This window comes from Muntiacus reevesi, chromosome 1 (assembly GCF_963930625.1).
Source record: "Muntiacus reevesi chromosome 1, mMunRee1.1, whole genome shotgun sequence".
In the NCBI taxonomy this organism is placed as follows: domain Eukaryota; kingdom Metazoa; phylum Chordata; class Mammalia; order Artiodactyla; family Cervidae; genus Muntiacus; species Muntiacus reevesi.
Genome location: NC_089249.1, coordinates 220,953,844 through 220,981,323, shown reverse-complemented (window position 1 = coordinate 220,981,323; position 27,480 = coordinate 220,953,844). Strand labels below are relative to the sequence as shown.

Here is a 27,480-nt window from a genome sequence, read left to right as displayed (position 1 = left end):
TTTTTGTCAAACAAATCTGAATTAATTATCAGGATGGGAGCAAAGAGCTGAGATTAAATTGTACAAGGTTAGAAAAGTAAATGGTGCTCCAGTATTTGCACTCACTGTTTCTGTGGAGAGGCCCAGATGGTAAAGAATCTGCCTGCAATGCAGGAGACCTGGGTTTGATCCTTGGGTCTGGAAGATCCTCTGGAGAAGGAAATGGCTACCTAGTCCAGTATTCTGGCCTGGAGAATTCAATGGACAGAGGAGCCTGGTGGGCTACAGTTCATTGGATCTCAAAGAGTCAGACATGACTGACAACAAACACTTCCACTTTTTCACTGTTTCTGTGGAGGGGGAAAAGACTCTTCCATCTTCCTGTAAAAAACAAGGGAGATTTGGATCTTACTGTTAATGCTGACACACCTACACACATACATACACACTCATACACACACAGGTGCAGAGAGGACTAGCTTAACAATTTAGAAATGATATTTTTGAATAATACAATTAACAAATGAATGTTGCAGATCACCAGAAGGCAATCTTATTCTACTACTACTTTGTAGGATGGATGTTAAATCATGATTTAGTGATAAATTTTATCAGGTTTTTGTAACTAATGTAATGCTTTTTCTTTAATAAACATCTGTTCTTTATAAACATTATAAAGTTTAATAGTTTCTTACATTAAATTTAAATAATTATGAGCTTTTAATACACCATTAGAGATAATTTGCATTTTTTAGGATTTTTGAAACTATTTTAATGAGTACAACTTGCTTATAATTTTCTCATTCTTGTATTGTTTTGGTCAGGTTTCTGTAATGAAGTCTTAGGAGTCTCACAGGAAATGGGTGCATGTCCTTACACCCAACAAGAGTATGTGTAGGAGTTTAAAGGACTATACAAGTATCAAGGAGAAAGATTATGTAGAACTATGAGTATCTAAGAAGGAAAAGTTGGTAAGCCTGAGGGAAAGAAATCCTAATTTCACCTGTACCTATCAGGCACATTAACTACTATAACTAATCATTAAGGTAATATGAATTTTGGAAGAGAGGAAGTTCCTTTGAGGTCATGTAGAAAAAAAGTTTCTCCCTTATTGTTACTTGATGTGAATTTTCTATAAATCATGTACATGCAATGAGTTTATTGCCTGAATAGAAGGGTCAATTAGATTAAAAGCTTAAATAACCACAAGTGAAAATAGCATAAAACACAGTCCTAATGGTTAGTTTGTCCTTATAATATAAGACCCAGACCAGAAGCTTTGGGTAAACTTGTAGAGTACATCATGCGAAATGGTGGGCTGGTTGAAACACAAGCTGGAATCAAGATTGCAGGCAGAAATATCAGATATGCAGATGATACCACCCTTATGGCAGAAAGTGAAGAAGAACTAAAGAGCTTCTTGATGAAAGTGAAAGAGGAGAGTTAAAAAGATGGCTTAAAACTCAACATTCAGAAATGAAGATCATGGCATCTGGTCCCGTCACTTCATGGCAAATAGATGGGGAAACAATGGAAACAGTGACAGACTTTATTTTCTTGGGCTCCAAAATCATTGCAGGTGGTGACTGCAGTCATGAAATTAAAAGATGCATGTTCCTTGGAAGAAGAGCTATGACAAACCTAGACAGCATATTAAAAAGTAGAGACATTTTGCCCACAAAGGTCCGTCTAGTCAAAGATACGGTTTTTCCAGTAATCATGTAAAGATGTGTGAACTGGACCATAAAGATGGTTGAGTACCAAAGAACTGATACTTTCGAATTGTGGTGCTAAAGAGTCTTGAGAGTCTCTTGGACAGCAAGGAGATCAAACCAGTCAGTCTTAAAAAAAATCAACCCTGAATACTCATTAGAAGGACTGATGCTGAAGCTGAAACTCCAATACTTCTGTTACCTAATGTGAAGAGCCGACTCACTGAGAAAAAACTCTGATGTTTGGAAAGATTGAGGCAGGAGGAAAAGGGAGTGACAGAGCTTGAGATGGTTGGATGGCATCGTCAACTCAATGGACTTGAGTTTGAGCAAACTCAAAGAGATATTGAAGGATAGGGAAGCTTGGTGTGCTGCAGTCCATGGGGTCACAAAGAGTAGGATACAGTTTTAGCAACTGAACAGCAATAAAATGTCAAGAAAGATGAAAACATGGTGAGGAGTTTATGAGAGCTCTCTGTATTATCTTTACAACTTCTCTGTAAATCAAGAACTTTTCAGAAAATAAAAGTTTATTTTAAAGTATTATTGGTCTATTAAAAGTGTGCAGTTTGATGAACCAATTTAATTTTGTTTTGAATCAAGAACCTATTTGAATTTATATTTAGAAGGAAAATACCCCAAAACTCTGCCTGATAAATTCTAATGGCCAAAATAATTGATTGGAGGTCAAAAGCAATTGTGGACAGCAGCAGCAAAGTTGAGTGTGAGGGAAAGAAGAGTAGAGGAGAATATGAAAAGGCACAGAATTCTACAAACACAAGATGTTTCCACATTTCCTTAAATTCTTCAAGGCCCTTGCTGTGTCTGTCTTCAATTATGTGGCCACTTAAGTATGTTGATTATTCTAATATCTGTCTTTTATTTCATAATACCTGTTAATCATAGAAGCTTCTCCCCTTGGTCAGGGTGTACAATAATTTAGTGCCCAGATCATACTCACTTCTCCTAAGCTGAGTTTACATTTGAGCCTCTTTCTATAGTCCATCATCATTCCCTGTCCATTCCTATAGCTTCTATATCCATCAAAATTATGGATGATTAAGTTTTTCCATAAAAACCATGTTAGTCCATCTGCTTTGAACCTGCTTCCCATGCTTAAATTTTCCTCATTTCTACTTTCATTCATTCCTACTTATTCTTTAAAATTCAATTCAGATGTTATTATACATATGAAACCATCCTTTAATCATCTACCAATTATCTGTCTAGACAACTTAATCCCCCCTCACTTGTGGAACCATAGCAATTTGTACATAATTTTGTTGTGGTACTAATCAGTCATATCATAATCTCTCTTTTTTTTCATAAATCAGTTTCCCCACTTGATCAGATCTTACTGCATTTATTATTTTTCCATTTCAGTTCTCAGCATATAGTACAGCTTTTGTTGATTTTAATGAAATAGAAATTTAATTAATAGTGTTAAGTCAGTGCCTACTAAGAATAAGATAGTTTATGAAAAAGAGGGACAAAAAAGGAGGGAACATAATGAGGACTGAGGCAAAATCCTAGGCTTCCATAGTTTTATATCCCACTGTTAATTGTAAGAGAGTTGGAAAGAATCATTAGCAGTGTGATGTAGGTATGATAAGCCAAGGGAGAGAGAGAGAACTGTAATTAACTAATGAAAATATGCTGATATTCACTGTGGAAATAAAGGTAGATTTTGATGCAGAGACAAGACTTATATCTGACCTTGAAGAAAAGGGAGAATTTAGCTAAGAAGATAAGAAAAAGTGATATTCTACACAGGGAAATAGGTCTAGAGTGAGGGTCCTATGAATAGAAATGCAGGAGAAAATAAGAATTGTTAAAGAGGAATCAATAACTTGCTTAATGGTTGTATGAAATTAATGATTAATATGAAAAGAAAAGTACAAGTTGGAACTCTGGGGAAATGATGGTGGTGTTGACAGGAAAACAAAAAATTCAGAGTATGTAACTAGTGGGTAGTTTTGAAAAACACTAATTATATCCTGGAGAGAAAATTCCTTTAGGCCACTACACCTGGGCACTTCAGCCTTTAATGAACAGTTGGTGGGGCTGAGTCAGGAAGCAGCAATGCTCAGAGTGACTGGCCACTCTATGCTAAATCCCAGGCCACTGAGGAATTAGGGAGATTCCAGTCCTGCTTACAATTTAGGCTGAGGAGAGACAGCTTATCAAGATATACTCAATTACCTATCTTTTCCTACTGAATAGTTTACTTTTCTTTTTAAACGGTATAATCAGAGTCACTGGGCCAAAGAAATTTTTAATATTTTATACTTTGTAAGAACTTATGACTGAACACAAATTCAAGGTAAGCATCTTGATAGAGAAACAGTCCAGTTTTTTCTGATTGTGAAAAAGCCATTCCTAATGTTAATTCTATAGTTATTTGTAAATAATATTTGTAGGGTTCAATCTTGTTAAGCAGATAATTATTAATGAGTAAGAAAGTGTTTGAGGAGGCAATGGCACCCCACTCCAGTACTCTTGCCTGGAAAATTCCGTGGACGGAGGAGCCTGGTAGGCTGCAGTCCATGGGGTGGTGAAGAGTTGGACACGACTCAACGACTTCACTTTCACTTTTCACTTTCATGCATTGGAGAAGGAAATGGCAACCCACTCCAGTGTTCTTGCCTGGACAATCCCAGGGACCGTGGAGCCTGGTGGGCTGCTGTCTGTGGGGTCGCACAGAGTCAGACGCGACTGAAGCGACTTAGCAGCAGCAGCAGCAGCAGCAAGAAAGTGTTATTTAACTATGTGACTAACAAAGTTATGTGTCCTTTAGTCATATTATTTCGCAAGTGGGCATAGCAATGATGACCCTCTTCCCATATAGTCCAACCAGATAAAATGCTGCAAAATGCTCTGAAGTCAACGAGGGATCATAAAGGCAAAACAAAATAATTCTGTTAGGTAGAAAAATGGTTTTTGTCCTGTAAGCTTCTGTTTTGATACAGGAATTAAATCCAGAGTTCTAAGACCTGTATTCCAATCCTGAATTGACAGTGTATCTAACTTATTTTCACTGAAGGCAACATGTCAGATTTAGAGAGAAAAGGTGGAACTTAGCAAATACAGCTCCTTCCATCACAAATTTTATGACTTAAGGGTGAGATACATATTAACACATGTAACCACAACAATGATGAAATATAGGTTTAAATTCAGACTGTGATGAATGGAATTTGGAGTGAGAATTTATAATTCAATCTAGCCAAGTAGAAAAGCAACAATTGTGCTAGAAATAGGATGATGTGAAACAAGCACTTACATCACAGAACCCTGCTTTCTTATTTACAAAGTCAGAAAAATTTCAAAGATCTGGCCTGTCTGAAATCTCTGTTTCTCACCATCTGATGACTCTAGATGAACCACAAACAATGCCCTGACTGCATGAAGGCTTCCTTTAAGGCAGGAGAGAATAAGATAAACGCTGACCATTTTTGTTATTAAATTTATTTTTTAAAATCTTAAACTGTACACATCTAAAATAAGGCTAACTCATCAAGACATTCACCCAGGAGAAAGGCCCTGATTAACTGTGATTTCCTGGTTTGAAGGTAATCAACATAGTATGCTCAAATAAAAGTTGGATATATAAAGATAAATGTCTCAATCTGGCAGTGCCAGCTGACAGAGTTCAGCTAGTTCTTCACAAGAATGAAGCCTTTTAGTGATTGGTCAATGGGAGAATAGACTTAGACTATTTTTGTTATCAGAATTCCTGCATTGAAAACTTATCATTATTTTTGATGAACAAATTTAAATCAATATCTGGATGGAAGCCAGGAGTTGTGGTCAAATTGCACAAGATTAGAAATATATTGTTGTTCAGTTGCTCAGTTGTGTCTGACTCTTTGTGACCCCATGGACTGCAGCATGCCCGGTTTCCCTGTCCTTCACCGTCTCCCAAAGCATGCTCAAACTCATGTCCATCGAGTTGTATACAATGACCTAATGTTTGAGTTCACTGTTTCTGAGAAGGGAATGTTGTGTTAGAGAGGGAAAGACTCTCTGCAAAAAGACTTCTTGCAAAAAGTAAAGGAAACTTGGATCTTGTTGTTAATGTTGACATATATACAATGCACACCTGTGAAGAAAGAACTAGCTTAACAATTTAGAGACGATGTGTGTGTGTGTGCTCAATCACTCAGCTGTGTCAGACTCTTTGTGACCCCATGGACTGTAGTCCAACAAGCTCCTCTGTCCATGGAATCTTCCAGGGAAGAATACTGGAGCAAGTTGCCATTTCCTCCTTTAGGGGATCTTCCCTACCCAGGGATCGAGCTGGCATCTCCTGCGTCTCCAGCATTGGCTGGCAAATTCTTTACCACTGAGCTACCTGAGAAGCCCCTTAGAGATAGTATTTTCAGTAATTCCACTAACAAATGAATGTCACAGATTGGCAGGAAAGTAATAGAATAGGATATTAGATTATCTTATTCTACAACTAGTTATTAATAGTTAGGATGGCTTTTAAATCAGTATTTAGTAATTAATTTTATCAAGTTTTTGTTCTAATGTGTAAACTTTTTTCTTTAATCTGTTCAAATGCTTAGACACATCTGTTTTTACTTTATAAACATTCTAATGTTAATTGCGCTTACATTAAATTTGGACAATTATGAGGTTTTAATACAATGTTGGAGTCACTTTGATCTTTTTTAGAATTTTAAAAACTATTTTCATGAGTTCAACTTGTTTACAAGATGAGTACATGTCCTCTTGTAACCCCAGCAGGAGTATGTCTAGGAATTTAAAGGGTTATACAGGTATCAAGGAGAAGGATTGTATACAGCTCAGAGAGTCTTAAAAGAAAAAGTTCCTAAGCCTGAGAGAAAGGAGCCCTAGAACTTCTCTGTGCCAATCATGCACATAAATATTATAACTAAAGTTTTAGGTAATATGAATTTTACAATATCAGGAACCCTGTGAGTTCATGTAGAACTACCTTTTTTCCTTATTGATACTTGGTATGAATTTATTGTATCGAAACCATGTAGACATAATGCGTTTATTTGTCAGAGTATAAAGAAGGGTTGATTATATCAAAAGCTTAAAATAACCTTAAATGTACATAACACAAAACACAGTCCTAATGTCCAATTTATTTGTATGTTTATAATGTCCAAAGCCAGAAGCTTTGATTAAACAGGAGCATTAAAAATTTTTTTAAATCCTTGTATAAATTAAATTAATACTATTTTTCATGAGCAAATAAAGAGTATATTATATGACCTGGAAATAAATGTAAATTATTACTCAAAAATATTGCTAAGAAAATCATTGAAAAGATAAAAATGGAAATATCATTTTCTAAAAACAGCAAAAACCTGAAAATGTGCAAGTGGTGACTGTGATTTCTCAACCCAATAACAAACATTATCATTCTAAAGAAAAAACTGCAATGATCAAAAATTGTTCTTAATATAAGAAAATATATTTCAAACATTAATGATAATGAGTCACATTTAAAAACTTACAGTCTGGTTTCTAAAGTGTGTTATGTCATGGTTCAGGGTTACTGAAAAAATTTGTTAAGAATTGATGCAGATCATCATGGATAAACAATTTTATGCTTGCCATTTTTGTTATAAATTATTTTAAACAAACTTTAAAAAACTGTTTCAGCACTGACTCTTTTTTTTTTTTTTTTTTTTAACAAATCTCCTCCCTTTGTGTTGTCATTGCAGAGAGTCATGTGGGGAGGGAATGAGACAGAATCCACAAATTTCATCCTCCTGGGATTCTTCCCTGAACTTAGATACATCACACTTTTGGTTTCCATTGTTCTTCTCATCTACATGGCTGCCTTCATTGGCAACACTCTTCTGGTCCTCCTCATTTGGTTGGATTCCCGGCTCCATACCCCCATGTACTTCCTGCTCAGTCAGCTCTCCTTAATGGATTTGACTTTGACCTCTAGCATCATACCCAAGATGGTGGCCAACTTCTTCTCTGCATGGCAAAGCATCTCATTCCTGGCTTGTGGGACTCAAATATTTTTCTCGCTGACAGTAGCCATTGGAGAATGCATCCTTATAACTGTCATGTGTTTTGATCGCTATGTGGCTATCTGCAATCCCCTGCGGTACCCTGTCATCATGAGTCCTAGGATGTGCTGGCAGATGGCTGCCATGGCTTGGGCTGGAGGTGCCCTTACTTCCTTTGGCCACACTGCTTTCACCTTACATTTTCACATCTGCAGCCCCAGAGAGATTCCTCATTTCTTCTGTGAAGTCATGGCTGTTCTTAGGATTGTCTGTGAGGACATCTCAACCTATGAGAAGGCTGTAGTGGTGACCAGCATCCTAGTCCTGCTGCTGCCCTTATCTCTCATCTTGTCCTCCTATGTTCTCATCTTCCTTGCTGTACTCCGAATGAACTCCCCAGAAGGCAGGAACAAGACTCTGGCCACTTGCTCCTCTCATCTCTGTGTGGTGGGTCTCTATTTTGGTCCAGGTATGTGCATCTACATGAGGCCTGGTTCTGCCAAGACTCCAAAGTTGAACCAGGGTCTCTTTCTCTTTGGGACTGTCCTTACCCCTCTCCTGAACCCTCTGGCATACAGTCTCAGAAACAAAGAAGTTCTATGTTCACTAAAAAAGTTGATGGGGCGGTTTCAGTCCACCAGATAGAGGGCAGAGTTTTCCTTTTAGCTGCAAACAATCTCAGTGATGCACCTGCAAAGAGGCATTTTTTAAATTAAAATATAATCCCTGCAAGAATTATATTTTATAATACCTGAAAATGTCAACCAGTTTTTAAAAGCTGCTTCCCTCAACCTGACTTCATCTAGAAGAAAAAAAAAACATTTGATATCCTTTCCTTTCTCTGTCTTGGAATTTCTGTTCAATTGTCCTAGATGATACATTGATGAGGGAAAAGATATTATGCTCATCAGTCCTCTACGCCATTCATACTTGATAGCCCTGTGTACCGTAATATTTGCCAAGTTTCTTGTTGTTTCATGAGAGAAAGGTCAAATCTGCACCTGTAGAATGAAGAATATTGTCGAGCACACAGGTGGTGCTCAAAATCATTCACTTGTTAAATTAATGAGCATTATAAAGTTTGTAGTGTTGTTTTGTTCCACCAAACAGGAATGTAGTACCTTTAAATCCTATGAAAATGCAAAGTCTTCAATCCATGTCACTGTTTACAGAGTAGTTCTTTGATCATCTGCTTTAGAATCACTTATTGCCTTTATTAATAGTACCCATAAAATTCAGTTCTGTGTCCATCTCAGACCAGCAGAATTAGAACATACTATGTGAGCCTCAGGAATCTGAGTGGAAGACCTTCTTCCAGTGATTCATGCACCAGTGGGTAGGAGCCACTGATCTATTTAATGACTTAGATTCTTAGAGCATCATTACAAAATGATTTTTCAGTCTTAAAGTTTCCTGATCTGTTTATAATGAAGCATAGGATGAGTTAAATAGATGGCAAAAACTGTTATTTAAAAAAAATAGTAGAGGCTTCCCTGGTGATTCAGTGGTAAAGAATCCAGCTGCCAATGCAGGAGACATGGATTTGATCCCTCATCTGGGAAGATCCTACATGCTGCAGAGCAATTAAGCCTGTGAGCCACAATCATTGAGCCTGTGGTCTAGAGCATGGAAACCACAACTACTGAGCCCATGCACCACAGCTCCTGAAGCCCATGTGCCCTAGATCCCATGCTGCACAACAAGAAAAGCCACTACGGTGAGAAGCCTGTGCACTACGAGGAAGAGTAGCCCCTGCATGCTGCAACTAGAGAAGCCTGCATAGTAATGAAGACCCAGCACAACCAAATAAATTAATTTATTAGCATAGAATAAATTAATAGTGTAGAAACTATTTCTAGCATCTTTTCTGACCACAACAGCTTGAAACCAGAAGTTTACCACAGGAAAAAAAATGAGGAAAAAATAATTACATGGAGACTAAATAACATGCTACCAAATAAATGGTTCAATGAAAACATTAAAAAGAAAAATTTAAAAGAAATTAACAGATACCTTGAGGTAAAAGTTAATGAAGCACAACCATATGAAATCTATGGAATGCAGCAAAACCATTTCTTGGTAGTTCATAGCAATAAAGGCCTTCCTCAAAAAACAAAACAAAACCAAAAGCCAAGGGAAACTCAAACTACCAAACAGACCACTTAAAATAATTAGATAAAGAACAAACAAAACTCAATGTCATCTAAAGGCAGGAAATAACAAAGATTAGGGAGGAAGTAAATAGATATTAAAAGAAAAAACAGCAGGATAAAAATACAATAAAGCCAGGAGCTGATTATTTGAAAGGGTTAATAAAATTGACAAAACTCTGCCTAGGTTCACCATGGAGGAAAGAGAATCTCAAAAAATAAAAACTGAAAAAGGAGAAATCTCAATTGATATCTCAGAAATAAGAAAATACTATGAGCAATTATATGACAACAAATTTTTGAAAACCTAGAAGAAATGAACAATAGTCTGAGAACATATAGCCCACCAAATTAAACTGAGAGAAATAAATAATTTAAATAGAACAATCACTAGACATGAAACAGAATCTGTAATTTAAAAAACAGAAAGAAAACCAAAAAAACTCCCTACAAAAAAGTCCAAGACCAGATGACTTCACAGGTGAATTTTAACAAATATACAAGGAAGAGATTATACTAATCATTCTCAAACACTTTCAAACTATTGGAGAGAAGGGATCACTCCCAAAGATATTCTATGAATCCACCATTACCCTAATATGAAAACCAAAGATACCACCAAAACAGAAAATTAAAGGCCATATCTTCGATGAATATAGGTCCAAGAATTCTCAACAACATATTACCCAACCAAATGCAACAAAACATAACAACAATCATACATAACCAAGTAAAATCAACCAAAAAAATACAAATAAAATATCTAGGAATCGTTGTTTAGTTGCTGTGTCGTGTCCAGTTCATTGAAATCTCATGGGCAGCAGGCTTTCCTGTTCTTCACTATCTCCTGGAGTTTGGTCAAACACACATCCATTGAGTTGGTGATGACATCCAATCACTTCATGCTCTGTCATCCCCTTCTTCTCCTGCCCTCAGTCTTTCCCAGCATCAGGGTCTTTTCCAATGAGTCAGTTCTTTTCATCAGGTGGCCAAAATACTGGAACTTCAGCTTCAGAATCAGTCCTTTCAATGAATATTCAAGGTTGATTTTATTTTAGGATTGGCTGGTTTTATCTCCTTGCTGTCCAAGAGACTCTCAAGAGTCTTCTCCAGAACTACAATTTGAAAGCATCAGTCTTAAGATTAAGCATTCATCCTTTTTATGACCCAACTCACATCTCTATGTGACTACTGGAAAAACCATAGTTTCGAATATATGCTCCTTTGTCAGCAAAGTGATGTCTTTGCTTTTTAATATGCTGTCTAGGTTTCTCATAAGTTTTCTTCCAAGGAGCCAACTGTCTTTTAATTTCATGGGTGTGGTCACCATCTGTAGTGATTTGGAGCCCAAGAAAATAAAATCTGTCACTGTTTCCATTTTTCCTATCTATTTGTCAAGAAGTGATGGGACTGGATGCCGTGATTTTAGTTTTTTGAATACTGAGTTTTAAGCCAGCTTTTTCACTGTCCTCTTTCACTTGCAGCAAGAGGCTCTTTAGTTCCTCTTCATATTTTGCCATTAGGATGCTATCATCTGCATATCTGAAGTTGTTCATATTTCTTTTGGCAATCTTAATTCAGCTTGTGATTCAACCAGCCTGGCATTTTGCATGATGTTAAATACACAGGGTCAGGGTACTCCTTCCCCAGTTTTGAACCAATTTGTTGTTCCGTGTCCAGTGCTAACTGTTTCTTCTTGACCTGAATACAGGTTTCTCAGGAGGCAGGTAAGGTGGTCTGGTATTCCCATATCTAAGAATTTTCCACGGTTTGTTGTCATACACACAGTCAAAGGCTTTACCATAGTCAATGAAGCAAAGTATATGTTTTTTCAGGAATTCCCTTGTTTTTTCTATGATCCAGCAGATGTTGGCAAATTGATTTCTGGTTCCTCAGCCTTTTCTAAATCCAACTTATACATCTGGAATTTCTCAGTGCACATACTGTTGAAGTCTAGCTTGAAGGATTTTGAGCGTTACTTCGCTAGCACATGAAAAGAGCGCTATCGTATGGTAGTTTGAACATTCTTAGGCATTGCCCTTCTTTGGAATTGTAATGAAAACTGACATTTTCCCGTCACGTGGCCATTGCTGAGTTATCCAAATTTGCTAATATATTGAATAGAGCACTATAACAGCGTCATCTTTTAGGATTTGAAATAGGTCAACAGGAATTCCAACACCACCAATGACTGTTCATAGTAATGCTTCCTAAGGCCCACTTGACTTCATACTCCAGGATATCTGGCTCTAGGTGAGTGACCACATCATCATAGTTATCTAAGCCATTAAGAGCTCTTTTTGTGTAGTTCTTCTGTGTATTATTGCCACCTCTTCTTAATCACTTCTGTTTCTGTTAGGTCATTGCAATTTCTGTCCGTTTTTGTGCCCATCTTTGCAAGAAATGTTCCCTTGGTATCTGTAATTTTCCTGAAGCGACCTCTAGTCTCTCTCATTGTTTGCCACTGTTTCTTTGCATCGTTCACATAAGAAGGCTTTCTTATCTCTCCTTGCTATTCACTGGAACTCTGCATTCAGTTGGGTACAAGTTCCCTTTCTCCTTCGCCTTTTGCTTCTCTTCATTTCTCAGCTATTTATAAGGCTTCCTCAGACAACCGTTTTTCTTTCTTGCGTTTCTTTTTCTTTGGGATTGTTTTGGTCACTGCCTCCTGTACAATATCACAGACCTCTGTCCATAGTTCTTCAGACACTCTGTCTATCAGACCTAATCCCTTGAATCTGTTTGTCACTTCCACTGTATAATCAATTGCAAGGAATTTGATTTAGGCCATACCTGAATGGCATCATGGTTTTCCATACTTTCTTCAATTTAAGCCTGAATTTTGCAATAAGGAGCTTGTTATTTGAGTCACAAGTGTCAGATTTTTGGCTTCCCTGTTAGCTCAGTTGGTAAAGAATCCCCCTGCAATGCAGGAGATCCCGGTTCAATTCCTGGGTTGGGAAGATCCCCTGGAGAAGGGATTGGCTACCCACCCCAGTATTCTTGGGCTTCCCTTATGGCTCAGCTGGTAAAGAATTTACCTGCAATGTGGGAGACCTGGGTTCGATCCCTGGGTTGGGAAGATTCCCTGGAGAAGGGAAAGGTTACCCACTCCAGTATTCTGGCCTGGAGAATTCCATGGAAAAGAAGAGTCACAAAGAGTCAGACACGATTGAGTGACTTTAAATGTAAATGTAAATGTATCGGAGTCACAGTCAGCTCCACAGCTTCTTTGGGCTGACTGTATAGAGCCTCCCCGTCTTTGGCTCAAAGAAAATAATCAGCCTGACTGTGGTGCTGAACTATGTGTATTATGGTGATGAACGTGCGTAGAGTCACCTTTTGCGTTGTTGGAAGAGGGTGTTTGCTATGACCAGTGTGTTCTCTTGACAAGCTTCTGTTAGCCTTTACCCTACTTCATTTTGTACTTCAAGGCCAAATATGCCTGTTACTCCAGGTATCTCTTGACTTCCTACTTTTGCCTTTCAATATCCTACGATGAAAAGGACATCTTTTTTTGGTGTTAGGTCTTGGAGGTCTCCATAGAAATGTTTGACTTTAGCTTCTTCAGCTTCTTTCAGCTTCTTTGCAGTACTTGGGTGAGATTGCACCAAGTACTGCATTTTGGACTCTTCTATTGACTATGAGGGTACTCTATTTCTTCTAAAGGATATGTGTAAAAAATCTTATATGCTATACACTATAAAACATTAAAAAAGAAAATAAAGTAGACTCAAAGAAATGGAAATATGTCTGATGCTCTTGGATTGGAAAAAATTAATATTGTTAAATGGCAATGCTACCCAAAGCAATGTACAGATAATGCAATTTCTACCCAATTGCTCATGATATTTTTTCACAGAACTAGATAAAAAAATCCAGAATTTTATATGGAATTATAAAAGACCCAGAATTGACAAATCAATCCTGAGGGGGGAAAATCCCAAAGCAGGATGCATAACCTTACCAGATTTCAGAAAATATTACAAACTTGCACTAATCAAAAATCTTGTGGTATTGGTAGAAAAGCAGACATATGTATAAATGGAACAGAACAGAGACCCCAGAAATAAACTCACATACTTAAGATCAATTAACCTTCAACAAAGAAGTCAAGAATATAAAATGAGAAAAAACCTCTTCAGCAAGTGAAGGTGAGAAAGCTAATCATTGAAATTAGGACACACCCTCACACCATGCATGAAAATAAATTCATGATGGCTTAAAGATTTAATCCAAAGGTTTGACACTAGAAAACTAAAAGAGAGCATAGGCAAAACATTCTGTGCCATAAATCACACCAATGTTTTCTTAGACCGCTCTCCCAAGGCAATAGATATGGAAAAAATATAAACAGCTGGGACCTAATCAAACTTACTGGTTGGGTCATAGACTTGGATTACCATGATATTGAATGATTTGCCTTCAAAACGAACAGAGCTCATTCTGTCGTTTTTGAGATTGCATCAGAGTACTGCATTTCAGACTTTTTTGTTGACTATGATGGCTATTCCATTTCTTCTAAGGGATTCCTACCCACAGTAGTAGATATAATGGTCATCTGAGTTAAACTCACCCATTCTAGTCTATTTAAGTTCATTGATTCCTAAAATGTTGACGTTTACTCTTGCCATCTCCTGTTTGACCACTTCCAATTTACTATGATTTGTGGACCTAACATTCCAGGTTCCTATGCAATATTGCTCTTTATAGTTTTGGACTTGACTTCCATCACCAGTCACATCCACAACTGGGTATTGTTTTTGCTTTGGCTCCATGTCTTCATTCTTTCTGGATTTATTACTCCACTCTTCCCCAGTAGCATATTGGGCACCTACCGACCTAGAGAGCTCATCTTTCAGTGTCATATCTTTTTCCCTTTTCATACTGTTCATGGGGTTCTCAGTCATGTCTGACTCTTTGTGACCCCACGGACTATGCAGCCCATGGAATTCTCCAGGCCAGAATACTGGAGTGGGTAGCCTTTCCCTTCTCCAGGGGATCTTCCCAACCCAGGGACCAAACCCAAGTCTCCTGCATTGTAGGCAGATTTTTTTACCAGCTGAGCCACAAGGGAACCCCATAGATTCAAGGGATTAGATCTGATAGAGTGCCTGAAGAACCATGGACAGAGGTTCATGATATTGTACAGGAGGCAGGGATCAAGACTATCCCCAAGAAAAAGAAATAAAAAAGGCAAAATGGTTGCTTGAGGAGGCCTTACAAATAACTGAGAAAAGAAGAGAAGTGAAAGGCAAAGGAGAAAAGGAAAGACATACCCATTTGAATGCAGAATTCCAAAGAAGAGCAAGGAGAGAAAAGAAAGCCTTCTTCAGTGGTCAATGCAAAGAAACGGAGGAAAACAATAGAATGGGAAAGACGAGAGATCTCTTTAAGAAAATTAGAGATACCAAGGGAACATTTCATGCAAAGATAGGCACAATAAAGGACAGAAGGTATGGATCTAACAGAAGCAGAAGATATTAAGAAGAGGTGGCAAGAATACATAGAAGAACTATACAAAAAAGATCTTCAGGACCCAGATAACCATGGGATAATTATGGTATGATCACTCATCTACAGATCAGAAAAATAAATCAAGGGAAAACCCTATTTATCATTGCATCAAATAATGAAATATCTCTGAATAAAACTACCTAAGAAAGTAAAAGACCTGCATTCAAAAGATTATAAAATATTGATGAAAGTTATCAAAGATAACACAAACAGATGAATAGATATACCATGTCCTTGGATTGGAAGAGTCGACATTGTGAAAATGACTATACTATCCAACACAATCTACAGGTTCAATGTAATCCCTATCAAATTACCAAAGGCATGTTTCACAGAATTAGAACAGAAAATTTTACAATTTCTATGGAAATGCAGAAAACCATGAATAGTCAAAACAACCTTAAGAAAAAAGGAGCTGGAGAGATCAACCTCTCTGACTTCACACTGTTCTATCCTACAAAACTTCAGTCATCAAACAATATTGTACTGGCACAAAAACAGAAATATAGATTAATGGAACAGAATAGAAAATCCAGAGATCAACCCAACATCTAAGGTAGACCACCTAATCTTTGACAGGGAAACATAGTGTGCTGCAGTCCATGGGTTTGCAAAGAATTGGACGTCACTGAGCAACTGAAAAACAATAATCTTTAACAAAGTAGGCAAGAACATACAATGGACGAAAAATAGTTTCTTCAATCAGTATTGCTGGGAAAGCTGAATAAGTAAAAGAATGAAATTAGAATAATGCCTAATATCATACACAGAAATAAACTCAAAACTGGGTCGAAGACCTAAATTTAATACCAGACAGTATAAAAGGCTAACATGATAAAAACAAAAATAAATGGGACCTAACTAAACTGAAAAGATTTTGCATCACAAAGGAAATCATAAACAAGACAAAAATAAACCCTCCAAATGGGAGGAAATGTTTGCAAATGAGGAAAATGACAAGAGATTAATCTCCTAAATATAAAAGCAGCTCATGCAATTCAATATAAAACATCAAACAATACAATAAAAATGGAAAGAAGATCTAAATACACATTTCTCCAAAGATGAACAGGTGGTAAATAGCACACGGAAAGATCCTCAACATCACAAATTATTAGAGGAATACAATCAAATCTACAATGAAGTATGACTTCATAATGGTCAGAATGTCCATGATTTAAAAAAAAAAAAACCAAACTACTAACATTAAATGCTATGGATGATGTGGAGAAAAGAAAACCCTCCTACACTGTTGGTAGAAATGTAAACTGGTAAAGCCACTATGGAGAATAGTATGAAAGTTCCTCAAAATAGAGCTACCACATAATCCTGCAATCCCACTCCTGGGCATATATCCAGAGAAAACTATAATTAAAAAAAAATGCATGCACTTCAACGTTGATTGCAGCAGTATTTATAATAGCCAAGACATGTAAGCAGCCTAGATACTCATTAGCTGAGGAATGGATGAAGAAGATGTGCTACATATATACAATTGAACACTGTGTGTTAGTAGCTCAGTCACGTCAGACTCTTTGTGACCCCACAGACTGTAACCTGCTAGGCTTCTCTGTCCATGGGATTCTCTAGGCAAGAATACTGGAGTGGATTGCCATTCCCTCCTCCAGTAACTGAACATTATCACCTGTGGAAAAAGAACAGAAAAGAGTGGATATATATGTATGTATAAACGATTTACTCTGCTGTACATATGAGCCTAATGCAACATTGTAAGTCAGCTATATTCAATTAAAAAATTGAAGTTAGACAAAATATTTTAATAGCTACTTCAGATACCCAGAAGAAGAAATTACTCCTGAAGATGGCCTTAGGATTTGAGTTGCAACATCAGCTTTTAGGAGAGTCTGTAGCCTGTTGCCCTGATGTAGAATTTGGTCTTGCCAGCTTCCACAATTGCAGAAACCAATTACTTTCAATCAATGTCTATTGTCAGTCAATGTCAACATCTATCTCAACTCCTTCACAGGTATATATACATATATGTGTATATGCACAAACACACACACATGCACACACACACACATCCTATTGATTCTGTTTCTCTGGAGATCACTGACCAGTACACCAACAAATGAGAAAATATTTTTTAAAGCTTAAATAAACAATTTGAAACAACTTGCACTGCTAAATCTCAAGAAAACTGAAATCATGCAAAACAGAGAGTCTAAAGAATTCAGTTACACAAGAGAAACAAAAAAATGTATGGAAAGCATTGTGCAAAAAAAAGCACCAGACACAGGCACAAAAGATTTCTACCAAACATTCAAAGATGAGATCATCCTGTTTGAATTATAGAATACACAAAAGAACTATACAGAAAAGGTGTTAATGACCCAGATAACTGTGATGATATGGTCACTCACCTAGAGCTGGATTTTTGGGAGTGTGAAGTCAGGTGGGTCTTAGGAAGCATTAGTGTTGCATTAGTCGCTCAGTTGTGTCTGATTCTTTGCAACCCCATGAAGAGTAACCTGCCAGGTTCTTCTGTCCATGGAATTCTCCAGGCAAAATCCTGGAGTGGGTTGCCATTCCCTTCTCCAGGAGATCTTCCTGACGCAGGGATCAAACTCTGGTCTCCTGCATTGCAGGCAGATTCTTTACCAACTGTGCCATCAGGGAAGTCCTTGTTAGTAGGAAGCATTACTACTAACAAAGCTAGTAGAAATGATGGAATTCCAGCTAAGCTACTTCAAATCCTAAAAGATGATGCTCTTAAAGACATGCACTCATTATGCCAGCAAATTTGGAAGACTCAGCAGTGGCCACAGGACTGGAAAAGGTCAGTTTTCATTCCAATCCCAAAGAATATTCAAACTACTGTACAATTCTGCTCATTTCACACGTTACCAAGATTATGCTCAAAATCCTTCAAGCTAGGCTTCAGTAGTTTGTGAACTGAGAACTTCCAGATAGACAAGTTAGGTTTAGAAAAGGCAAAGGAACCAGAGATCAAATTGCCAAATTTGTTGGATCATGGAGAAAGCAAGAGAATTCCAGGAAAAAGTCTACTTCTGCTTCATTGACTGTGCTAAAGCCTTTGACTGTGGATCACAACAAACTGTGGAAAATTCTTAAAAAGATGGGAGTACCACAGCCATTAAAAAGAATTCATTTGAATCAGTTCTAATGAGACGGATGAAACTGGAGCCCATTATACAGAGTGAAGTAAACCAGAAAGATAAAGACCATTACAGTATACTAACACATATATATGGAATTTAGAAAGATGGTAATGATAACCCTATATGCAAAACAGAAAAAGAGACACAGATGTACAGAACAGACTTTTGGACTCTGTGGGAGAAGGCGAGGGTGGGATGTTTCAAGAGAACAGCATCGAAACACGTATATTATCTAGGGTGAAACAGATCACCAGCCCAGGTTGGATGCATGAGACAAGTGCTCGGACCTGGTGCGTTGGGAAGACCCAGAGGGATAGGGTAGAGAGGGAGGTGGGAGGGGGGATGGGGATGGGGGATACATGTAAATCCATGGCTAATTCATGTCAATGTATGACAAAAACCACTACAATATTGTAAAGTAGTTAGCCTCCAACTAATAAAAATAAATGAAAAAAATAAATAAATTAAAAAAAAAAAAAGGATGGGATTACCAGACCACCTTACCTGTCTCCTGAGATATCTGTATGCAGGACAAGAAGCAACAGGTAAAACTAGACATGGAACAACGACTGGTTCAAAACTGGGAAAGAAGTAAGACAAGGTACATGTTGTCACTGTGCTTATTTAACGTATATGCGGAGGGCATGTGTGTGCTTCTTGCTCAGTCATGTCTGACTCTTTGCAACCCCATGGACTGTGATCTACCAAACTCCTAAGGCCATGGAATTCTCCATGCAAGTATACTGGAGTGGGTAGCCATTCTCTTCTCCAGGGGATCTTCCTGACTCAGAAATTGAACACAGGTCTCCTGCATTGCAGGAAGATTCTTTATCATTTGAGCTACAGTACATCATGTGAAATGCCAGTCTGGATGAATCACAAGCTGGAATCAAGATTGCTGGGAGAAATATCAACAACCTCAGATACACAAATGATACCACTCTAATAGGAGAAAGTGAAGAGGAACTAAAGAGCTTTTGATGAGGGTGAAAGAGGAGAGTGAAATACTGGCTTGAAACTCAAAACGCTAAGATCCTGGCATCCAGTCCCATCACTTCATGGCAAATATTAACAGAAGGGTGAAAAGTTGAAGCAGTGACAGACTTTCTTTTGTTGGGCTCCAACATGGACTGTAGCCATGAAATTAAAGGATGCTTGCTCCTTGAAAGAAAAGCTTTGACAAACTTAGATCAGCATATTAAAAAGCAGATACATCACTTTACCGACAAAAGTCCGTATAGTCGAGTTATGGTTTCTCCTGCAGTCATGTACGGATGTGAGAGCTGGACCATAAAGAAGGTTGAATGCTGAAGAACTGATGCTTTCGAATTGTGGTGCTGGAGAAGACTCTAGAGAATACCTTGGCCTGCAAGTAGATCAAACCAGTCAATCCTAAAGGAAATCATTCCTGAATATTAATTGGAAAGACTAATGCTGCAACTGAAACTCCAATACTTTGGCTACCTGATGCAAAGAGCTAACTCATTGGAAAAGGCCCTGATGGTGGGAAAGATTGAAGGCAAAGGAGAAGGAGCAGTAGAGAATAAAATAGTTAGATAGCATCATCAACTCAATGGACATGAATATGAGCAAAGTGTGGGAGATAGTGGAGGACAGAGCAGCCTGGTGTGCGGTAGTCCATGGGGTCAGATAGAGTCACACATGACTTGAAAGTGAAAGTGAAGTCATTCAGTTGTGTTCGACTCTTTGTGACCCCATGGACTGTAACCTACCAGGCTCCTCCATCTGTGGGATTTTCCAGGCATGAATACTGGAGTGGATTGCCATTTCCTTCTCCAGGGTATCTTCCCGACCCAGGGGTCGAACCTGGGTCTCCCACATTGTAGATAGACGCTTTGCCTTCTGAGCCACCAGGGAAGTCCATGACTTCCCTTCCATGACACATGACTTAGTGACAAACAATAAAAAAAACAAGAGTATTGAAATGGAAGAATAACTAAATAAAATATAGTATTGATTATAAAACTTAAAAATAGCACAAAAATTCTTTTAAGCAAATTCATACAATAAAATCTACCTCATCTGTTATAAATATAAAGTATTTATAACCTAAAATACTATAACATATAAAATTGATGAATCTGATCATCTGAAAATAAAAAACCTTAGCTTTTCAAAAATAAAAATCTCCAAGCAAAGTCAAATGATAAATGAAAAACTGCAGAAAATATGTTTACACTTGTACCACAAAGAATTAATGTTTCTAATATTTAAAACCTTCTTAAAAGTAAGAGTTAAAAATCAACAACCCCTTAGAAAAATGGCAAAAGCTTTGAAAGGACAGTTTATAGATATGGAAATGCACATGGTTCTTCAATACTAAAAAATGATCAATCTGATGCTCATAATACAAATTAAGATAATACTATATTAAAAACACAACACCTCACCTACAACATTGACAAATCTCCTAAAGTTTAACAACACGTATTATTGGTGAGGCTGTGGAAAATCAGTTCAGTTCAGTTCAGTCGCTCAGGTGTGTCCGACCCCATGGACTGCAGCATGCCAGGCCTCCCAGTTCATCATCAACTCCCAGAGCCTACTCAAACTCATGTCCTTTGAGTCAGTGATGCCATCCAACCATCTCATTCTGTCTTCCCAAGATAGGCACTTTCAGACAATGCTGGTGGAAACAGAAAATGATACAATCGGTATACAAAGACATTTGTATTTAGTAAAATTACATTCACAGTGCCCTCCAACCTAACAATTCCACTTCTAAAATCCTAAACTGAATTTACACGTGTAAAAATTAAAAAGATATTTGTTGTAACACCATTTATTTTATAATAAATAAAGGAATCAAAAGAAATATCTCAAATATACCTTTCCTATTTTTTTTATTCATGCTCTCTTTAGGAATGCAATCCTGACACCGTGATGCTCCTTCAATTTCCCCCATTATCAAAGAAGAATATACTAACATAAATACACATTTATGGAATTTTACAGTTTTGTTATTCTATATGCCATTCTGCAAGTTGTTCTCACTTGACATTACCTCATGGACTTTTTTCTCAGTAGATTTGGATGTAGCACATTGCTTTTAACATATACAAAATACAAAAATATGAATGTGTGTCAAAGTGTTCAGCTCACTTCCAAGATTTTGCTTCCTTGGTTAATGGTAGTTACAATAAAAATTCTAAACATATATTTAAATTGTGGTGCTGTCATTTCTGCAGAATAGTTTTAAGGTATGTGTGTTCTAACGTGTTTTTAGTTTACTTTCTTAAAAGACTGTGACAATTTACCCTACCACCAACAGTTTATGAGAAGGTATATTTGCCTGAACCTTAACTAGCACTTGATAGGGATTATGGAATAAGGTTGTAGTCTGTGAAGCCTTTATATTCACTCTAAAGTGAATTGGTTTAAAAAGAGATTTAACCTTGGATCCTAAGGTCACTGATCAATCATTAATATAATAATTACTCAGATATCTGCTCATGTATGTATATCCCAGACTAAAGAATATGGACTAAAATGGTGACAAGATGTAGAAACACCTGGTTAAACTGTATCTTCTTCTCATAATTTCCATTAGCCCTCTTCTCTATTTATTGGTTTGAATAATGCATATTTTCTCACTTTTAATTAAGTGAAAGAAAGTGAAGTTGCTTAGTCATGTCCGACTCTTTGTGACCCCATGGACTGTAGCCCACCAGGCTCCTCTGTCCATGGAATTTTCCAGGCAAGAGTACTGGAGTGGGTTGCCATTTTCTTCTCCAGGGAATTTTCCCAACCCAGGGATTGAACCCAGGTCTCCCGCATTGCAGGCAGACAGACAATTTACCGTCTGAGCCACCAGGGAAGCAGGTTTGTATAATGCATATTTTCTCACTTTTGCTTAAGTACATTGTAAACACCACATCCAGGTAAGTCACACCAGCCTCTTGTCATCCTTTACCACAAGAATGAGTCCAATGATGGGATAAAGCAGAAGTAAGGTTAAGCAAAATGTTGGCTCAATTTGTGGCAGCCTGAAGAAAATGGTGAATGGTGGCTATTTTTCTTCAGAGAATAATTGTAAATAATTAGATGTGATAGATATGCTAATTTATCACAATATGCAGGTTAAAACCTTCAGCCAAGTTTCCAGGACATTTCCCCCTGAGGTCCTCAGTTAGGAAAGCATCTGGATTGTCAGATACACCTTGCCTCTGATCAGTAACCTTAACTTACAGACACTACTCAGATTAATGATGATTTAGGGCCTCTTGGAAGATAAAATGAGCCTCTATCTACCTACACCGTCAACCAATCCTTAGTCTTAGTTCTGACACAGGAAAGGAGAACATAGCACTTATCATCCAGGGAGAAGCACAGAAGACACCTGGATTTCCAGGTGACAGTGACAGAATTCACAAGGTAGCTAACTTTAATATTTACTTTTGCATAAGAGAGCAGAAGATATGCCTATAATTTTCTCGTACTTCCTAAACAAAATTAATCATAGTGACATTTTATAGTTAATTTACATTAATAAAGAAATCATGGGCTATTAAATACAATTTTAATTACCCAGTATATTAACTCTGATGGGCCAAGCAGATAAAATTGTCAAATTATACTAAGAATGTAGAAACAAAGTCAAAGCTATATAGATGGTTAATAAATAGTGCCTATCTTCATGTTCTGTATAAGAATTTTTATTTAATGGTGTTTAGACTTTTAATGTTCCATCTCTAAGACAATTTTTCCTCATAAGTTATATATTAATAATAGATAAGCCTACATGTATTTTGGGCCTAAAATTTTATATTAATGATGGTGATTATGATCTTGGGCTCCAGAGTATGACAGAATTGGGTTAAAACTTCATCCCCATCACCTATATGTTCTGTGGGTTTGGGCAAAGAGTTAACATCTTTCTATACTTTGGTTTTGACATCTGGAAATTGGATGTATCAAGAGGACGCATCTCTGAAGGTTGTCAGTGGGATTGAATGCAGCAATGTGTGTGAAGAGCTGAGCTGGTACTCAATAAAGGAAGGCTTGTAACTGTTATTTTCTCTAATCAGTGAAATATGTAGTGACACAGGGGGATCTGTATAACTTTCTTCTAGATTTTTTACCAAGTTGCATATTTTGGCTAATTTTGTATAGTCACGTGAAAATATTAAAAATAGAATTCATTAAAGATTCTATCCAAGGGGTTTCCCTGTGGTTCAGTGTTTAAAACTCTGTACTCTCAATGTAGGGGACTCAGTTTGATCTTTGGTCAAGGAACTAGATCTGGCATGCCAACACCTAGTGCAGACAAATAAATAAATATTAAAAAAATTTTTTTTCCAATGAAAATAAGTTAATATTAAACTGTAAATCAAAATAGATGATTATCACATAATCCAACATGTTTTTAAAAGTTGGCTTATGAAAGGATCTTTATGTAAGAATTAATACACCAGTTAGTCTCTTAGAGATCTTGTCCAACAGTTTTTTCCTGACAGAAAACATTTGGAAGATCATGCTAAAACCAAAGCCATCATGGGTGGGGCTATGATTTGCTTTGAGTTTTTTTCAGTTCCTGACTCATCCAGATTTAGGAGAGGTGACAGACAGGCATTCGTCTTACCAGTAAACTGTTCTGATGTCAGGGAGAAGGATAGGGGTGTGCTCATACATAATACCTCTGCCCCAGGGTTATTAGGACTGATTTGAAGCTGAGCGGAGGCAATGTCATTTTTCAAAGAAGTAAGAATTGAACAGCCAGAAGGCCGCTACAGGTGTGGAGTGTCCAATCCCTCTCTGTTCTGTTGGGTCTCCGGGAGAGAGGCCACAATAGACGGAGATGTCTCACGAGAATCACTGGACACCATAACAAATGGCATTTCATTGGCAGGTGGGCCAAAAGATGCCAGGCCATGTTGGTTTTTCATTCTAAGATGTGTAGTACAAAAGAGATGTACTTTTTTCCTCCTGGCTTTTTGATCTGATACTCTCAAGAAGAGGAAAAAGAACTTAGGAAAAAACATTGATACAAAGGAGAGATACAGGGGCTGTGGTGACTGAAGAGTTAAATGTATTCTCTGAGAATATAGGTATACGATATGTCTTTAAAGCATTCTGATTCTCTGGAGAATTTCTACTTATCTGTTCTTAAAGACTAGATTGAAACCCTTTTTAATATTCATGCCCTATTCCAGTAGGTTTGGATTGTGGTAAGGAAATCTCGGTTTTTATAAAGTTCTTTGAATCTGATGAATATGTAACTTTAGGAGATATTGAGTAAGTTGTGTTCAGGCTCCAGAATCAGGTTGCCAGGGTTAGTTTATGGCTCCTTGCCATTGGAAAATTAATCCAAGTTCCAGTGCTTTTATCAGTAAAATGAGAATACAGTTAATAATTTATATAAATTAATTCTTATGTATTGTTGACAGAATTCAATTATAACAAATGCTTATAAAATGCTAGCATTTGATGAGCGATCAATAACTGTTATGTTATTATCACTGTTGTTATGGTGAAGAATTGTACCAAATGCTTTAGAATGATGTCAATGTGCATTCAAAGTAGTATATCCAATTACTATAAAAAAGATGTTTTAACAGATCACCAGCCCAGGCTGGATGCATGAGACAAGTGCTCAGGCCTGGTGCACTGGGAAGACCCAGAGGAATCGGGTGGAGAGGGAGGTGGGAGGGGGGATCGGGATACATGTAACTCCATGGCTGATTCATGTCAATGTATGACAAAACCCACTGAAATGTTGTGAAGTAATTAGCCTTCAACTAATAAAAAAAAAAAGATGTTTTAAGTGCTATGCAAATAGATCTTAACTCTCTACTAATTCTCTAAATACTCCTAAAATGTGAGAAACAGAATCTATTTTTATGGCACTTAAAGCATTTTAGTTACAAAGATCTCAGTAAATTGCTTATCTAAGTATTTACATTGACATAAGGCAAGAGGCAAATCCAAATATCAGGTCTTTCTTGAAATGAACTGCATAAAAATAGACCCATCAGCAAAAACGCTGTGTTCTATATTCACATACCTTATTCTGCATTTCTGAGGGGCAGAATATATTTCTAAGTGTACAGTGATTGTTAATTAAAAATCATCTTGAAAAAAACAAAAACACATACCAGGCCTATTGGTAAGAAAAGAGAATAACCTCACCCTGGGCAGAAGTGAAGCTTTGCCAAGGGTTAATTTTTAGATAAGAAGTAAATATGACACAGTGTGGATGACAGTGATATAAAAAGGCAGAAAATTAAGTGGATAAAAGATAATTGGTAGAAAATATGAATGCAACATGGGGAAAATGCAAAGCAAATGATACCATGTTGTGTCACACTATTGGCAGGAGGAATGTGTGGCTACTTACTTATATCTTAACTTAACAGAGCAAGAAGACCCCAAATTTCTACATTGCTCTGACTCTGGTGATTGGCATTCCAGCATTAGAGATCCTTCATCTTCCTTAAGAATTTCTTAATGCTAAAAGTTTAACCTCTTCATCACCCAAACATCAGATTAAATATAAGAGCACTGTTTACAGCCAATCAATTACTGGGAATACACTTGAGAATGACAGAAAGCTTGAGAATGTTGGGCACCGACATGGTCAAGGGAAGTCATCTGAAGAAGAATAATTAAATAGAGCAGTTGGTAGCCCTTGTCATAATTTGGCTTGTCAGGAAAATGACCATGCATTGTTTTCAAAGTTCATATATATGTGCACCATCATCAGTGAGCATGATTTTATCTTCCTCTGCCCTCTGTGATCCCTACAGAGGAGTCTGGAGAGTGAAAATGTTAAAGGTGTCACAGCTTTCCCAGATGCATAGAATGCAATAGTTGTAATACTAGGGCACCAACCATTTCTGTTAAAAGACTGTATGAACCATTCATAATATGGCTCAGTGACAATCTAAGTAGGCTGCCTGCCTATGTAACATGTTCACAGAGGGCACTGGAATCATCACTAGGAGCACAGCACATGATCGGGGTACCTGACACTTATTGTCAAAAACTGCCAACATTCAGGAAACATTCACTGAACATCTGCAATATTCCAGAAGCTTGTGAAAGACTGACTTCATAATAACTTTATTAAAGTCTTCTTCTCTTGCCACTGTACCTCCTCTAGAGCAAGATCATATCAATGTGCATTGCTTCCTTTGTTTATCAGTCTCTCAGTCATGTCTGACTCTTTGTGACCCCATGGACTGTAGCACACCAGGCTTCCCAGTCCATCACCAACTCCTGGAGCCTGCTCAAACTCATATCAATCAAGTTGGTGATGCCATCCAACCATCTCATCTTCTGTTGTCCCCTTCTCCTCCTGCCTTCAATCTTTCCGAGAATCAGGGTCTTTTCCAATGTATCAGTTCTTCGCATCAGGAGGCTTAAGTATTGGGGCTTCACCTTCAGTGTCAGTCCTTCCAATGAATATTCAGGACTGATTTCCTTTAGGATGAACTCGTCTGATCTCTTTGCAGTCCAAGGGACTCTCAAGAATCTTCTCCAACAACACAGTTCAAAAGCATCAATTATTCAGTGCTCAGTTTTCTTTATAGCCCAACTCTCATATCCATACATGACTACTGTAAAAACCATAGCTTTGACTACATGGACATTTGTTGGCAAAGTAATGTCTCTGCTTTTTAGTATGCTGCCTAGAGTTGGTCATAGCTTTTCTTCCAAGGAGCAAGCCTCTTTTAATTTCATGACTGCAGACACTATCTGCAGTGATTTTGAAGACCTCCAAAATAAAGTGCCTCACTGTTTTCATTGTTTCCCCACCTATTTGCCATGAAGTGATGAGACTGTATGCCATGATCTTAGTTTTTTGAATGTTGAGTTTTAAGACAACTTTTTCACTCTCCTCCTTCAGTTTCATCAAGAGGCTCTTTACTTATTCACTTTCTTTCATAAGAGTGATGTCATCTGCATATGTGAGGCTATTGATATATCTCCAGGAAATCTTGATTCCAGATTG

At 37.4% G+C, this 27,480-nt stretch overlaps 1 protein-coding gene across 1 annotated transcript; it reads left to right on the top strand.

Moving 5' to 3' along the window:
- Nucleotides 1-6,420: 6,420 nt before the first annotated feature.
- Nucleotides 6,421-8,341, top strand: LOC136158059 (olfactory receptor 2M5-like). The gene is made up of 2 exons (XM_065919839.1): nucleotides 6,421-6,475; nucleotides 7,335-8,341. The coding sequence occupies exons 1-2, from the start codon at nucleotides 6,421-6,423 to the stop codon at nucleotides 8,339-8,341; spliced, it is 1,062 nt and encodes a 353-aa protein (XP_065775911.1).
- The last annotated feature ends 19,139 nt before the right edge of the window (nucleotides 8,342-27,480 follow it).

Excerpts from the sequence above, each read along its gene's own strand:
- LOC136158059 (XM_065919839.1), top strand. The coding sequence starts at position 6,421 with ATGTCCTCTTGTAACCCCAGCAGGAGTATGTCTAGGAATTTAAAGGGT. Across the intron at positions 6,476-7,334 it reads GAATTTAAAGGGTTATACAG|CACTGACTCTTTTTTTTTTT; the intron begins GTATCAAGGAGA and ends AAACTGTTTCAG.